The sequence below is a fragment of the Sphaeramia orbicularis genome, chromosome 5, assembly GCF_902148855.1.
Source record: "Sphaeramia orbicularis chromosome 5, fSphaOr1.1, whole genome shotgun sequence".
NCBI lineage: Eukaryota > Metazoa > Chordata > Actinopteri > Kurtiformes > Apogonidae > Sphaeramia > Sphaeramia orbicularis.
Window position 1 is genome coordinate 36,901,016 of NC_043961.1, and position 14,762 is coordinate 36,915,777.

Genomic DNA, 14,762 nt, shown 5'->3' on the forward strand with positions numbered 1-14,762 from the left:
TTTATGTATTAACATCAAGAAACCCCTTTCATCTGTGCATTTAGGGACCACCTGGACCTGTTGGCCCTGCTGGAAAGGATGGATCCAATGGCCTCCCAGGACCCATCGGACCCCCTGGACCTCGTGGTCGCACAGGAGAATCCGGTCCTGCTGTGAGTACCCACAAGAAGCGTGTTAAATTTTGTTCCTAACTTTAAAATGTAAAGTAATAGCTTAGTCAGCACTGTGCCCATTACATATACTGTATAGTGATATGGTGATACATTAAAATAGTAATAGTAATATGAGCATCGATGGTAAATGATGCTGTTGATATTGCAAACTGAATACAGTGGACAACCCAAGTTCCAATACAGCACAATGTACACTACTAATGCATTTTACATCTAGTATCATGTCAAATGCTAATTTAGTGTCAAGGCTAATGTGCAATTCTACTGTCATTCAGTCATGTGTAGTAAAATGAGTGTTAAAAAGAACACCAAAACAAGATTAACCAAGATTGACACAGTCAATAAACAAATGTAACCATTATGCAAATCTATTCAGTAAAATATTAGGAATTAAAAGTTATCCAAAGAATCATGAACAGCAGGAAGTGAAGAAAAACTAATGTAAAAAAACAAATTGCAGGTGTCTGGTTGGCATCATTAGCCATTGTTTGCATTTGTCTATTGTCGAAGGAATGCCCCAGACAGGAAAACTGAAATGATGAGAGACAGCAGATTGCAAAGCAGATGGCAACATTTCCCACAAACATTTTATGGTCATGAAGGGGACTTGTCAATTCAGATAGGAGAAGAAATAATCCACCATTTGTGAGCAAGAAACCAGACTGCACAAACAGAACGATGACTAAAGTAACTTTCAAACTTTGTAGTGCTATATTTAACATATTATCATCTTAATTCTCCTTTTCTCAGGGACCTCCAGGAAACCCCGGACCACCTGGTCCTCCGGGTCCCCCTGGCCCTGGCATTGACATGTCTGCCTTCGCTGGCCTGGGTCAGACTGAGAAGTCCCCTGATCCTCTCAGGTATATGAGGGCCGACCAGGCCTCCGGAAACCTTCGCCAGCACGACGCTGAGGTCGACGCCACTCTCAAATCCCTCAACAACCAGATTGAGAACATCCGCAGCCCTGAGGGATCCAAGAAGAACCCTGCTCGCACCTGCAGAGACCTGAAGCTCTGCCATCCCGACTGGAAGAGCGGTGAGTGACACAGAGAGGAATTGGTCAAATTGGGGTGAGATCATGAAGCAAACCTGAGCTGCCATCTAGCAGCTCAGGTTTGATAAAGTCCAGACTGCCGTTAAGCCTAGTTTGTATAGTCTGGGAATGTCAGGATTGTTTGAGGATATTGAAATTACACAAAAGCTCATCATTTTATTCAATATATATCTACACTTTTCCTCATCAGCTTATTTTCATTTTTGAAAAGATGAGGTATAAGATGTGGAAAAAAAGTCCTGATTTCTGGTTGTCCTTGTCTCTCTGTCTCTAGGAGAATACTGGATTGACCCCAACCAGGGCTGCACTGTTGATGCAATCAAAGTCTTCTGCAACATGGAGACAGGGGAGTCTTGTGTCTACCCCAGACCTTCTAGCATCCCTCGCAAGAACTGGTGGTCTAGCAAAAGCAAAGATCGCAAACATGTCTGGTTTGCAGAGACAATGAATGGAGGATTCCACGTAAGTAACTTCATAACACATTAGCCATTTTGTCTTTTTTGGTGACAAATTAGTGTTTCAGTGAAAATATTTTAATATCCATTATAATTGAGTTCTGTAACCATTTTTGCTCCTTATTGTGCAGTTCAGCTATGGTGATGACAGCCTGGCACCCAACACAGCTGCCATTCAGATGACTTTCCTCAGACTGCTGTCCACCGAGGCTGCTCAGAACCTCACCTACCACTGTAAGAACAGCGTGGCCTACATGGACGCCTCAACAGGCAACCTGAAGAAGGCTGTGCTGCTGCAGGGCTCCAACGATGTGGAGATCAGAGCTGAGGGCAACAGCCGCTTCACCTACAGCGTGATGGAAGATGGCTGCACGGTAAGACTGGGCTGAGCACCATGTGCCTTCACGTTAGGTATTCGCTTAAAAATACATGTATATTTCATCAAATTCAGACTAAACCCCGAGCAAAGTAAAGTTTTTAAAAATCAATATAGCTAGACAGCACAGACGTCTGCCATGGCCAACATTCCAGTCGTATTCCTTTTTACAATATTAGACCAAAAACAAACCACAAATCATCAGAGACAGTTGAGTTACTTAGCAACACTGGTTAGTTAATTCCAACCTAGAGCTCTCTCATGTTAAAGAAATATATTGAAATGTTGAAAAGAACCTTCAGCCTCTACCCTATTTATAGATTTGCTCCAAAATTTAAGGGTTTTGTCCTTGGCTCATCCACCAATTGAATGAAAATCCTTGCTCTAGTTTTTGCAAAATCCAGCTGAATGAGAGACAGAGAGGGAATTGGGATTGTCCTCCTTTAAGGAGGTAAAAAAACACAAAAGAATGATGTTGAAAATGGTATGCATATTGTTTAATTCTCCTGCTCAGCCCACATAGTTAATGCTGTCTCTCTTTCTCTGTGCTGTTCAGTCAGACTCACCAATCTAATCTAATTTTCTGCCATTTTGTAGAAGTCATGGGTCATCTAACAGCCGTTGTGCTTTTTCCCTCTGCACAGAGACACACGGGACAGTGGGGCAAGACAGTGATTGAATATAGATCACAGAAGACCTCTCGTCTGCCCATTGTGGACATTGCCCCCATGGATATTGGAGGAGCAGACCAAGAGTTTGGAGTTGATGTTGGGCCAGTCTGCTTCTTGTAAAGAACGAGGGATAGAAAGAGAAAAAAGAAGTGGGAATTTAAAAAATAAAATAAAATGAAAGAGGAGCACACTTCAGTTAAAGGAGGAAAGAAAGAGAAAAAGAAAAATCAAGACACTTTTTTTAAATGGGACTTTTTTTCTAAGTAAAAAGTGCTTTTTCCAAGTCGAACTCCGTAGGATATCTGCACTGAATGGCACCAGCAACTGTCATCTGTGATTCATCCAGCATTGCTTCCAGTAAACTACCCCCCCCCCCCAGCCCCAACTATGGACACTCGGTATTCCCCGAAACCCCCACTTCACTCAGGGTGAGCAGCCATCTTCACCCCGCCCTAATGAATAAGAAGGAGGAAGTATGAGGAGAGTATTGGAACACACCAAGGAACTAGAAAGAGAAAAATGTGATGGTGTTATTTATTTATTGTTAAGTGTTGGGTCCCAGGTGTGGTTGTTGGACTTGTTGGAGTTTTTTGCTAAATCCTAAAAAGCCCACTTACACATATTTAAAGAAAAAACCTTATGCACCAACTCCTACTCGTACATCCTCCTCTTTTCAGACCTAGGACTTCTTCACTCCTGTACCATATCCATTAAAGCATAAATATCTCTTTGAAACCAAAAATCTAGCTTAATAGAAACTGCAGATGTTCCTATTTCTACCACCACAGTGTGTATCAAAAAGTTACTGTGTATTATAATAAAAGTCAATGGTGCTATTGTTGTAAAACAGTCTGTATTTTTTAACAAACAGATACTCATATGTAGTGACTTTGTATATATGTATATATATGTATATGTGTATACATATATATACAGTTTCTCAGAAAGTGCATTTCTTCCTGGGATTTTGGATTTCAGGGTGATAAATGTCCCTGCTTTGCCCCACCCTCCTGCTTCAACCCCACATGCATACAGAAACAAACATGCCCAGAATTAATTTTTAAAATCAAGGCATGTCCAAATTGGAACATATACATTTGTTTTAGTTTTCTTAACATTTGTTTTTATATTTTAAAGCTACCTCACACTAAAAAACAACTTCATAAAGCAAAGTAAAGCCTTTTCCCCAGACTCTTTGTTTACAAGCCCAAAATTTTAATATGACCAATTTTGTGAGAAGCTTGGTCATTAAAGCCCAGTCTCTGCTGCCCCGTCCCCATTTGCTGTGACCTTTGACCCCCATTCCTCTCTACGTCCTCCCATCAGTCCCCTCACACATGACGTGCCCTCTGCCTTGGCGTACACAATCACACACATGCATTTGAAGATTTTGGGTGTGGTTAGATTTGTTGCTCCAGTTCTTCAGCCAGCACAGAGGGTTCATTAGTGTGAGGTTGTGTATATTTTTTTTTTATTATTAATAATAGTATTATTATTAATAATAATAGCCTTATTATATTATTATATGATCTTGACTTGTTTTTGTTACGTTTTAATTAATGTAAATTGGAAATAAAAGACAAAACCAAGTAACAGACTGAAGTTGCTGTTTATTTATATTCTCTTTTGTTAGTTCTCCCCCATGTTGAAATATCTGGGGCAATGCTTTTGACTCTTCCCCAAGGATTTCACTATTAATGTACAAAAATTACCCCTAAAAATGGAACCTGCAAAACATTTTGCTGTGCCCTGCTTTCACTGTGTGTTTTTGTGGTGATGGCCAGATACATTTCCTGGGGGAGAAACAGCTCACGTCTCAAGAAAAGGCAGTGGTGAAATGGATGAATGCAGGGCCATTTTGATTGTTTTGTTGGATGGTGATGAAAAAAAAAACAAGAAAATGTTGAAGAAGGAGGTGGTGAAACTTCATATCATGTACTTTTTATATATATATAAAAAAAATAGCTTCTCAGTCATTTCCTTTAGTCTTGTGCATGGTAGAGTAGAAATAGGAAACACTGCCAGCCATGATCTGCACATTCTGTGAATTGATAATGCCTTCCTGTGCTTCTATTACTTTTCTTACCAGTCTTTAATTTCTTGCTTTTTTCAATCTTCATTAGCAATAAAAGTTAGAAGCATTTCTAAGAACAAAGTACAGCAATGTTTCTTTTATTTTTGTTTATGTGTTGTTTTTTTCTGAAATCACTTTTATTATTTAATGTAATTGTTTCCAACCCATGACTTTATTCTATACAAACAAAGAAAGCAAATCAACGAGACAGAAGAACATCACCAATAAAAAATACATACAGTAAAAAAATACACACAGATGACATGCTTGGTTATTGTGTTTTGGGATTTCAGTATCATTATACCTTCATAAATCATTATAGGTGGCAACGATGATGTTAGTGGCTGAGATGCATTTTGGGAAACTGGATTCTGCCAAGATCCACAAAAGATGATGTAACATTCAGGAAATATTGAAATATTCACAAATTTATACACACAGAGTTTTAAGACATTAGACACCATCTACCTTTTGGGTCTGAACTTTCAGCCTGTGGTCAGCCAAGCAATATTTACTGTATGTGTTAAACACAACCCAGTTACCATGGTAATGTCAGCACCATTTGACTCGTACATTTACTTCACAGTTTGTCTCTATCCTGAACTAACACCAACGTCAACCAGCTTTTCTCTGTATACCATAACAAACACACACCACATATAGCACATTACAGTATAGAGAAAGTGAATCTATTCTAGGGTTTGCCTCAGGTTATTCTTTACTAATCCAGTCCTCAGATGAGGGATATGAGATACAGAAATGTTTGATCATATATACAGTATGTAGAGAATTACATTTATGCACTTTAACCTGTCGCTGAACAGATTGAAGACACATGAAAGACATCGAACATCTTTTTAAATAAACTGTCTGCAACATTTCTGGCTTGTGAGTCCCGTGGAGAAAAAAAAAAGAGTATAAGCCTGTGACCCTTGTTGAATAAAATGTTTAAAACGAGCCATTTCTTTTGGTATTAGTGGCAATTTTAATAAAAACTTGAGGCCAATTTTATGTAGCACAAACATTTTTTTCTCCTTTCCTATCCTGTTAATCATTTCCATCCCTGCAGATTAAATGTCTGATTCCCACATTGAAAACCATTGTGTAAAACAGACTGGATGTAGAGTTTTCAAACATAGGGAGACTTTTAACTGTTTCTATTTATAACTGAAAAGAATGAAAATATTTATTACATTAATCACACGGTGCTTCCTCCCTGTGCTCCACAGGTAGTGCCATAGTAAATATGATTACAGTGAACTGAAGTGAAATTAATAGAAGCACCTTTTAATCCAATCGGGTTGTTTTCTGTTAAGGCTGAACACTGAGCTTTAGTGTACCTACAGAAAACGCACAGTGTCCACACACTGCCTGTCAGAAATGGCACAAATTATTACATTACAGGCATTAGATGCACCAGCTGAGACGACATTTCTATTTATTATTAAAGTATTTTTCTTATTTTTAAGAGAAAAATGTATAATGACACAGACTGCGTTGTAAATAGAAGATGGAACAATTTGTACACAACAATCAGTGCAGAGATTGAAAAATGAGGACTCAAGAGATTAATTAAATCCAAAATAAGAGTGTTTGTCTCAGGGTAAATGGCTACACTAATCTAATTTCTAAAGAACAGCTTAACAATTGATCCAGTTTGAAACTGACTATAATTTGTCAACTACAGCTGTATGTACATTGGTCCAGATACTTCAGAGCTGATTGCTGTAGCTTGGAGACAAAATAGTTCACTTTCAGCTCTAATGGCTTCCTGAGAGTAAATTTAGCTCAGCTGTTCTCTGCTGGTACTGAAACAACTGGCTTAGTGACCGTGGACGGGAAAATGCCATTAAATAGAATCTGTGCAAAATCAAAGCTATCGTAGTAACTACAGCCACACAAAAACACCACGTGTTCCACCCAGCTGAAAACACACTCATAAAACCAATTAGATGAGGACACGCATTAGAGTTTGAACACTCCTGTTTGACCTGATAAACACACTCAGCCTGTTTAGAGCCTTTCAAGTGTTCATTATGGGTCAGCTGGTCAAAGACTTCTAATTAGAGCTTAATGAAAGATAAAAGAAGCCGGTGCAGAGCATGATGGGACAAGAAAAGAAAAAGGACCACAGAGAGAAACAGAGGGTTACATGAGGATCAAAGTTTTTTTTTGTACTTTCTCAACATTAATATTTTATCCTTTCATCTTTTTTCAGCCTGCACGCTTTTTTGTTTTATAGGGCAGATGGCAGAATAAGTAAACGCAAACCCATCCTTTGAGTTTCATTGAATTCACAAAAATGTTTTAGAAAAAATATAAACCAAACATTGATGGCTTTATCTTAACAAACATAAAGAAATAGTGCAGTCACAAAGCACAGATGTAAAAGGTTAATTTCCTTCATATCCGTATTCTCCACAGTGGTTTACAGTAGCTTCTCGCAGCGTTTTGGAGTTAGTCATTTTCCATAAAAATGGCATTTGATTATTTCGTTTTAATTACAACCTACAGAGCTAAAAACCAGTGCTGAGAGTATCAGTCTCTGTGGGGGTCTTGCGTGGGCTGGGTAAACTCTTCAGGTACTCCAAATGCCGGCGGGCCTCAGCTTGGTTCTGCCTTACATAGTACACCACATACACAATAACCATGAAGAACCACACAAACATTGTCACCAGCATAGCCACGTCGGTGGTTTTCCTCTGCAGGCTGCAGAAGTTAACCCCAGAATCCAACAGTTTGACCAGTGGTTGGCCTGCATGCTCACCCAGAGACCCGGGGTCCTCCCACCTGCTGCCCTCACCGACCCCCCGAACAGAGCTCTCACAAATGATCCCGTTCACTGTCTCAGGCTCCAGGTTGAGAGTCTCCATCAGCTCCTGAAGTGTGCAGTCACAGTGCCAGGGGTTGTGATAGAGGCGTGTCTTTGCTCGAGTGGTGCCAAAGTCCTCTCTGCTGGCCTGCCTCAGCTGGTTATGTGACAGGTCCAACAGGCGCAGCTCCGGCCCCAAGTGCCGCAGGGCCCCTGAGGAGAGCGAGTCGATGCGGTTGTGAGAAAGGTACAGGTCCCGCAGGTGGAGCAGGTCACTGAAGGCACTCTCTGGGATGTTCCGGATGAAGTTGCGTTCCAGGTGGAGAGAAACAGTTTCTGGTGGGATTCCCTCTGGGATCTCCCGTAGCCCTGCGTCCGAGCACAGCACGGTGGCAGTGTCCGAGGCACAGTGGCAGCTGTCGGGGCACTGAGGGGACACCTGGCCCCACAGAGCCGGGAACAAGAACAACATGCACACCCATGAAGGAAGATCCAGCCCTTTTCCTTTATCCCTCCGTCTTCCTGCACTGATGCTGGTACGTCTCTCCTCACACCAGCCTGCGCACATCGCCTCACCATAGCCCCCTGACACACACCAGGTCCCAAACCGACACTCAGACGCACCAGGAAAATCTGATAGGTTAAGAAAAAAAGGGTCAGTGTGGAACAGATTAGTGTCTCCACCTCCCTCTCTTTTTACTTCAAACAGCACATGCAATCAAAATCAATGCTGACAGAGAAGATTATGATATTTAGGAGGAGAGACAGGAGAAAAAAGGTCAGTGGGTAAAGAGAGACAATGAAATGAGCTTAGGTTGGTTTATCCGATTTGCGCATCTGTGTGGAGAGACACTGTACAACAGAAAATATGTGAATGAATGTTTTATGTGCAAGGAATTATCCAGTTGATGTTGCACAATGACACAATCACATCTGGCAGAGGTGCTTGTTAATAATAGCTTAAAAGAGGTAACACTGCATCTTATTATAAAATTGTCAAATGATTACAGTCTCAGCAGCAGTAACAATAACTGAAGTAATCTAATAATGTTTAAAAACACCTCTTGTGTTTCTGCATCTAAAAGGCATAAATCCTGGGGCATTATTACAGGATCTCTCCCTCCTCTTTCCTGCTGTGTTCTTCCTGCAAATGTAATTGAAAAGCAGTAGGAAAGCATCATCTTATAATCATCAATACATGTTCATCTCATTTATCTATCTATTTATTTTCTAATGTTGCCACAGCCCCTCAATCATACTCCCTGGGTGAAGGGGAGTGTGCATTGTAGAGATGGAGCTCAGAAAGAGGTAGGATCGATAGCCCAAGTATCGTCTGCTAGACTATTAACAGTGAGAACATCAATCCTGCCTGTATCCAACAGTGTCAATATGTGACAGAGCTGGAAAAAATTAACCCAGCAGTGGTCTGAGTGTTAGCATCTGTTCGCCTGCAGTTAGGAGACAAAAGTGAAAAAAAAAAAAAAGAAGAAGAAGACTAGAGTCATGCATCACATGGTCAAACCACTGGTGAATACATGACATGTTTTATGTGTTAAGCTATTTTAGATACTCTCAAAAGTGAATCACTCTATTTCATCTGCCTGCAGGTCTTTTGCTCAAATATGTCTCTTTGTAAATGGTGCTAGTTTTCCAGGTAATCCAATATTTTTTTTTATTTTTTTTTTTTAACAGCAGCCAAATAATGTTCTTGTTTCGCAGTAGAAATCACACGCCTTGAATTTGATTAACAGACCATCCCTGTAAATGTCAAGCACTTTCAGGTTTGGTCCCTTATTCTTAACACAATCAGATCATGTGTATTCTGCTGCTAAAACAGTATACTCCAAAGGCTACAATCCCAGACTACAGTGGCCTAGATTTGGCTGTAGCCTAAAGGTGTCTGACTGAATGACAGATCTGTGATGTCCATCAAGTGGTCCAGTGGAACCACATGAGAACAGCTGAGTTATCACCATACTGGATGGAGATTCATGCAAATCCCAATTAATTAAACAGTCATTTACTTCATGAATTACAAAAGCAATGAGAATGGAGATAGACAATAGTCACACAGTTTTATTTTGCATTTTCTTTTTTTTTTTTTCTTAAAGTAAAGCTGACAGAGAATAACAATGACCCTCCCTTCTCTGCTGTACTCTGACTTATATTTATTTGTAACAAACTAACCCATGCTAAGGTCGTAGCATTTATGTAACCAATTTATTCTGCCGACAAATAACATTAGTCTGGGCGAGAAGGGTCATCGGGACCATCCGAAGGAACACAAAGCTGCATGCAAAAAAAATAATAATAAAGCATGCGGTTGTTTAATGCATCGTGGTTGCAACTTATGCATTAAAAACAAAACAAACAAACAAAAAAACATTATTTCCGATTTTGATGAGTGATACATCGACATTTCCACAAAATGCATGACAGTAATAAGTTATGGTAAGAGATTTTTCTGTGTTAAATATATATGCATAGGGTTTAGAACTCACCCGTGAAACCGGTGTTGTTATGAAGTTGGATGAAACGGGTTCTTGCGAAGTTTCAGATCCAAATAAGTGCGTAAAAAGATGTTTTAGACTCCGTTTCGCAGGTCCTCAGGTTTTTCCCGGTGGAAAACTTGCCATCATCTTCTCTGCGAGACAAATAGACGCATGTTTATGTGGACCTGAGGAGGATCAGTTGTGGATCTGTGCTTTATTGCCTGCGGATGGCTTCATCACTGACTGTTGTACCGGAGGCATTAGCCCCCCGCCCCCTACTACCTCTCTCTCTCTCTCTCTCTCTCTCTCTCTCTCTCTCTCTCTCTCTGTGTGTGTGTGTGTGTGTGTGTGTGTGTGTGTGTGTGTGTGTGTGTGTGTGTGTGTGTGTGTGTGTGTGTGTGTTTAAGAAAATCAATGACACCATCATCAGTCCTGTCTTCTACTCATGCATTAATCTCATTTTTCTAAGAAGACACGGTCTACCTGCTCTGAGGTAGAAACTCCATTAACTACAGGTGTAATTAAATTATTATGATCACCACTTCCTACAAAACATGGTTGAACAACAAAAGCCAGACGGACAGGTAGAAAAGTCTACAATTTTTATAAATAAATAAATAAATAAATAAATAAATATATGACTTTAGTTTGCAAGCAAAATGTTTCCACAATGAAAGAAGTGAAAATTTACTGTAAAGTGCTTGTGGTTTTCAAGACAGTATTGGGTCAAAATGTGAAATTCTATGAATTCATGACAAAATTACCGGTAGTTTTATTCAAAAGCAGTGTTTGTCTGAGCCAGGACTTCTGCTTCAAAACACTGTCATTACATTGACATTGTGCACTCCTTCTAGTGTAAGATGTATACATTTCCAACCCACTAGTGAGGTTGATATAGTACTGTAGTAGTAGTTGATACTGTATAGTTCTGTATAGTAGTTGATATAGTATTGTAAGATATAGTACATTTAACACTGAAGCAGATATCTCATGTAAATTTGCACTATTGTCCTTGTATAATGCACTATTGTTTATATATATATATATATATATATATATATATATATATATATATTTGCACTATTGTTCTGTCTACTGTTTAGTGTCACAGTATTTGTACAGTTTTGTAAAAATTCTATTCTTTATTCATATTTTTAAAACATATACATATTCTAAAACTCGTGAGAGCTATGGTAAAGCCAGAGTCAAAAATTCCTTATTTGTATGCACGAACTTAGCCAATAAAGCTGATACTGATCATTTACACCCAAAAACTGTAGACCAGTACTATCAAGGATGTCACATCTTGAAGAAATACAATTGTAGTTTGTAGAAATGTAGAATATTTATTGTCAGTTCTCACATTGGTTAGATCATAAGTAAGTACTAAAGTTCCTCTCTCCTTTGACTGATAATTATTACTTGTGACTTGTCACCAATCAGATATTGCTGTAGGCGGGACATTCCTCAGACTGATGACTAAATGCAGACAGAGGCAGCTGCACTAGTACACCTGTATTTATTTTTTACCAAATATATTAAAAAGAAAAGTACTGATAACAATCATCAAGAAAATATCAGCTCTAATTGGTCATGGATGATCGGCCTATCTCTACTTTTAATACCCAGAAAATATATGAATTAGCCTAAACCTACAATGTCTGCAAAACAATGTTTAGAAAAATAGTATTTTCCCATTCAGCTGTCAGAGCAAGACAGACAAGAGTGCTGACAATACAAAGGCAGGAAAACAATATGAAAAAAAGATGAGCCTCCTTTAATGATTAATATTTTTATAGGTTTGGTCGTCAGTTAAGACACTAAGACCTCACAAACCACTTTGCAAATACCTTAAAATAAAGTTAATGCTAAATACACTGACATATAAGTTGATCTGAGAGTGTTCCTGCAGCTTACCCATACTTGAAAACAAATTCAGCAAAGACGTCTCTGCAGAAAAATAAATGCATACGTCTGCAGACAAGATAAACAACTACTCACACTTTCCAAGGTCAGAAATGCCCATGTAAATAAAATGAACATGTACATGTACAAATACAGAGATCAGAGAAAGTACAACACACACAATGAGCATATGTACAAATGTTGTTCATAGAGGGTTAGTCATAGGATGAGTGTTCTCTCCACCACCACAAACAGCGAGTAGCTGCCGATCTACAGAGGACCCCCTTGGGGGAAAAATACAGGTCTGACAGCCGTGATGGCACCTCGTATCCCTCCTCTCCTGCTCCTGTCAACCTGCTAAAAATGATGACATTTCCAGGCCTGACAAATCCTGCTAGTATAATGCATTTAACCATTTTTTTTTCTTACAGTTGGATTTTATGAAATTTTGTCCTTGGCAGTTGATTGGCTCCTTGGTTTCCAGCGACAGGTCTGCAGACAATCTGAGTTTTGTGGTTTTTCCAATACAAAACACAGGACAAAGGAGTGCATAATGAGAAAGCAAGTGATAGCAGACAGCAGTTTCCAAAATGGTTACACATATTGTCTGTTTTTTAAAGTCCCTCACAGTAAATGGAAAGCTGACAGGAGACAAGTTTAATATGCAGGAAGGAGAAGAGGATTGTAAAACATGAGTTGTACCACTAAAAAGGGTTGTTTAGGATGTCTTCTTTCTGGCTATAGTCATCCAAGGGGAAAAATGAATGAACCTTACACAAATCTGTAAACGAATAGAAGCAGCGGAAAAGATCTCACCGCCAGCAACAGACATATCTACTCTTCAAAGACAACAAAGGGTGTGCATTATTGTGACTTATGCATTATCCACACATGTCATAACCATGAGACCTGAAAAAAAAATCACAGAGACGGGGCTAAAACAAGAAAGTGCAGGCACATCAGTGTGGCTGAGTGTCGGCTACACCTGATGGACTGGGAGAAAGAGAGATAAAAAAGCAGTGGAGCATTTCTTGTAACTAGCCTGTCATTCTCTGGGGATTGCATCCACTAACAACAGGTCAGGCTGGGGGCAGGTGTTCTGCTGAGGCTCTACGTAGCCCTTTTTCCACAGCATGGCCAGCTGGGACTTGCTTAGGCTGTAGTTGTCTAAAAATGCTTACGACACAGGGCCAGCACAAAGGTTTGGTTTGTTGCTATCGTTAGAAACTACTACGCAAACGGAAAATCATCCATGCTGACAAAACAAAGTATTAAAAAATGTTGCTTTGCAGGTCATTTGGGAGACCGGAAAGAGCTTATCCATGGCCACTCTCGGCTGACTGTGTATGTCAAAAAATATAGCACAGGTTAAATATGACATGTTCAAAGCTAACAAAAACTGCAGAGAAAGCTTATAAGCACATACAGAATTTTTGAAAACAGTCGGAACATCTTGTGTTTTCCTCAGTCCAGCAATCAGGCAAGTGCACTTGATCATGAATAAGCCTGAAATTGTGTATTCAAGGGTAAACCAGTGGCTGGAAATTCAAATCAATAGATATTAGGAAACAAGGCACTTTTTTTTCCTCCTTTCAATTTAATGCGTTTCGCAGGGAGTGCAATTACACTGCTGTGGTGCGTAATACACCTTTGCTGTCTTCAGCTCCTTTCAGAGAGGTAAGCCGGGCTATCGTCTGCATCTCCCAAAACAACCCAGCATTGGTTGGCAGTGATTGCAATATGAGCCATGTGACTGCAAAAGGCTGACAAATGCATATAGATTGGATTGAGACCTTGGCGTAAGTCCAACACAAGGGAGCAGAGTAATAGCACTAAAATTTGTGTGTTTTTGTGTGCACTTGTGAGACTCCAGTAGTGTGGAAAAAAAGATTCAAGAGTGGAAGAATACTTTTCCAAAGCTATTAAAACCTGTCACTCTCCACTAAAAGGAAAATTTCAGCTCCAGTTGAAATATGAAACTAAGTATAGATTAGATGATGGGAGATTTTTGTGCCTCATAATATGTACTAAGTCATACAAAGCTTGTCTGTTCTAAAAAAGGAATAAGTTCTTGCCAGATTTAAGATGCAGATTAACAGACCGTATCAGTGAATGCAACAAAGTACAACAGATGAGATGAAATATGCAGAGCTACATTAATAGCTGTAATAACAAATGAATATTTCCAATGTTGTGGCATTTGCACAATGACATTGATGGAAATAAAAATGAACCGGTGCACAGCAATGAAATTACAGCGCAATATGTTACATAGGGCAAGAGCAGCAGAAGGGCAGTCTTCTGGAGAATGCAATAAGGAACAAGTAACAGGTTGGGATAGTGGGGAAGAAAAAGTGGAAAATTAATGAGAAAATTCAAGGCACATCCACCTACTTTATTACTAGTAAATTGACTGTACAGCTCGTCCCACTGTCAGTAACCTTGTCACGACACCGGCTGCCATAAGAAGCGCTTCTTTTGTGCCGTTAAATTTCATTTCTCAGAATTAACCGGGCCTTCATTACTGACACTTTGATCTTAGAGCCAGCAAAGTAGTCTCTGAATCTCTTTATAGTGCTACATTTAATGTCATCGTGCAGGATATGAAAGGTTGAATCATTGTCCAGGTGTCTATATGAATGGACCCTTGAATTGTAAGGCCCTAGTATTCACAGGCTTTGAAGTGTCATAGGCAATCAGCCAGACTAAACCACATTATCTCGACTGAAAAACCATGAGACAGCAGC

At 39.6% G+C, this 14,762-nt stretch overlaps 2 protein-coding genes across 3 annotated transcripts in view; one reads left to right on the plus strand and one right to left on the minus strand.

Moving 5' to 3' along the window:
* The window catches only part of col2a1b (collagen, type II, alpha 1b), a 49,565-nt gene extending 44,861 nt beyond the window's left edge, over positions 1-4,704 (plus strand). For both annotated transcript variants that reach the window (XM_030133879.1, XM_030133880.1), the window contains 5 exons: positions 45-152; positions 924-1,212; positions 1,505-1,692; positions 1,817-2,059; positions 2,706-4,704. In XM_030133879.1, coding sequence (XP_029989739.1) covers positions 45-152; positions 924-1,212; positions 1,505-1,692; positions 1,817-2,059; positions 2,706-2,852 — 975 coding nt within the window. In that variant the 3' untranslated portion in view covers positions 2,853-4,704. The remainder of the gene's footprint in view (positions 1-44; positions 153-923; positions 1,213-1,504; positions 1,693-1,816; positions 2,060-2,705) is intronic.
* A 2,267-nt stretch (positions 4,705-6,971) lies between these two features.
* On the minus strand, positions 6,972-10,348 carry LOC115419230 (leucine-rich repeat-containing protein 3-like). The gene is made up of 2 exons (XM_030133882.1): positions 10,120-10,348; positions 6,972-8,251 (listed from the first exon to the last, which is right to left on the minus strand). Exon 2 carries the CDS (start codon positions 8,184-8,186, stop codon positions 7,323-7,325), a length of 864 nt encoding a protein of 287 aa, XP_029989742.1. The 5' UTR covers positions 8,187-8,251; positions 10,120-10,348; the 3' UTR covers positions 6,972-7,322.
* Positions 10,349-14,762: the final 4,414 nt, after the last annotated feature.

Bases quoted from the DNA above. Each gene is read 5' to 3' on its own strand.
- LOC115419230 (XM_030133882.1), bottom strand. From the start codon at position 8,186: ATGTGCGCAGGCTGGTGTGAGGAGAGACGTACCAGCATCAGTGCAGGA.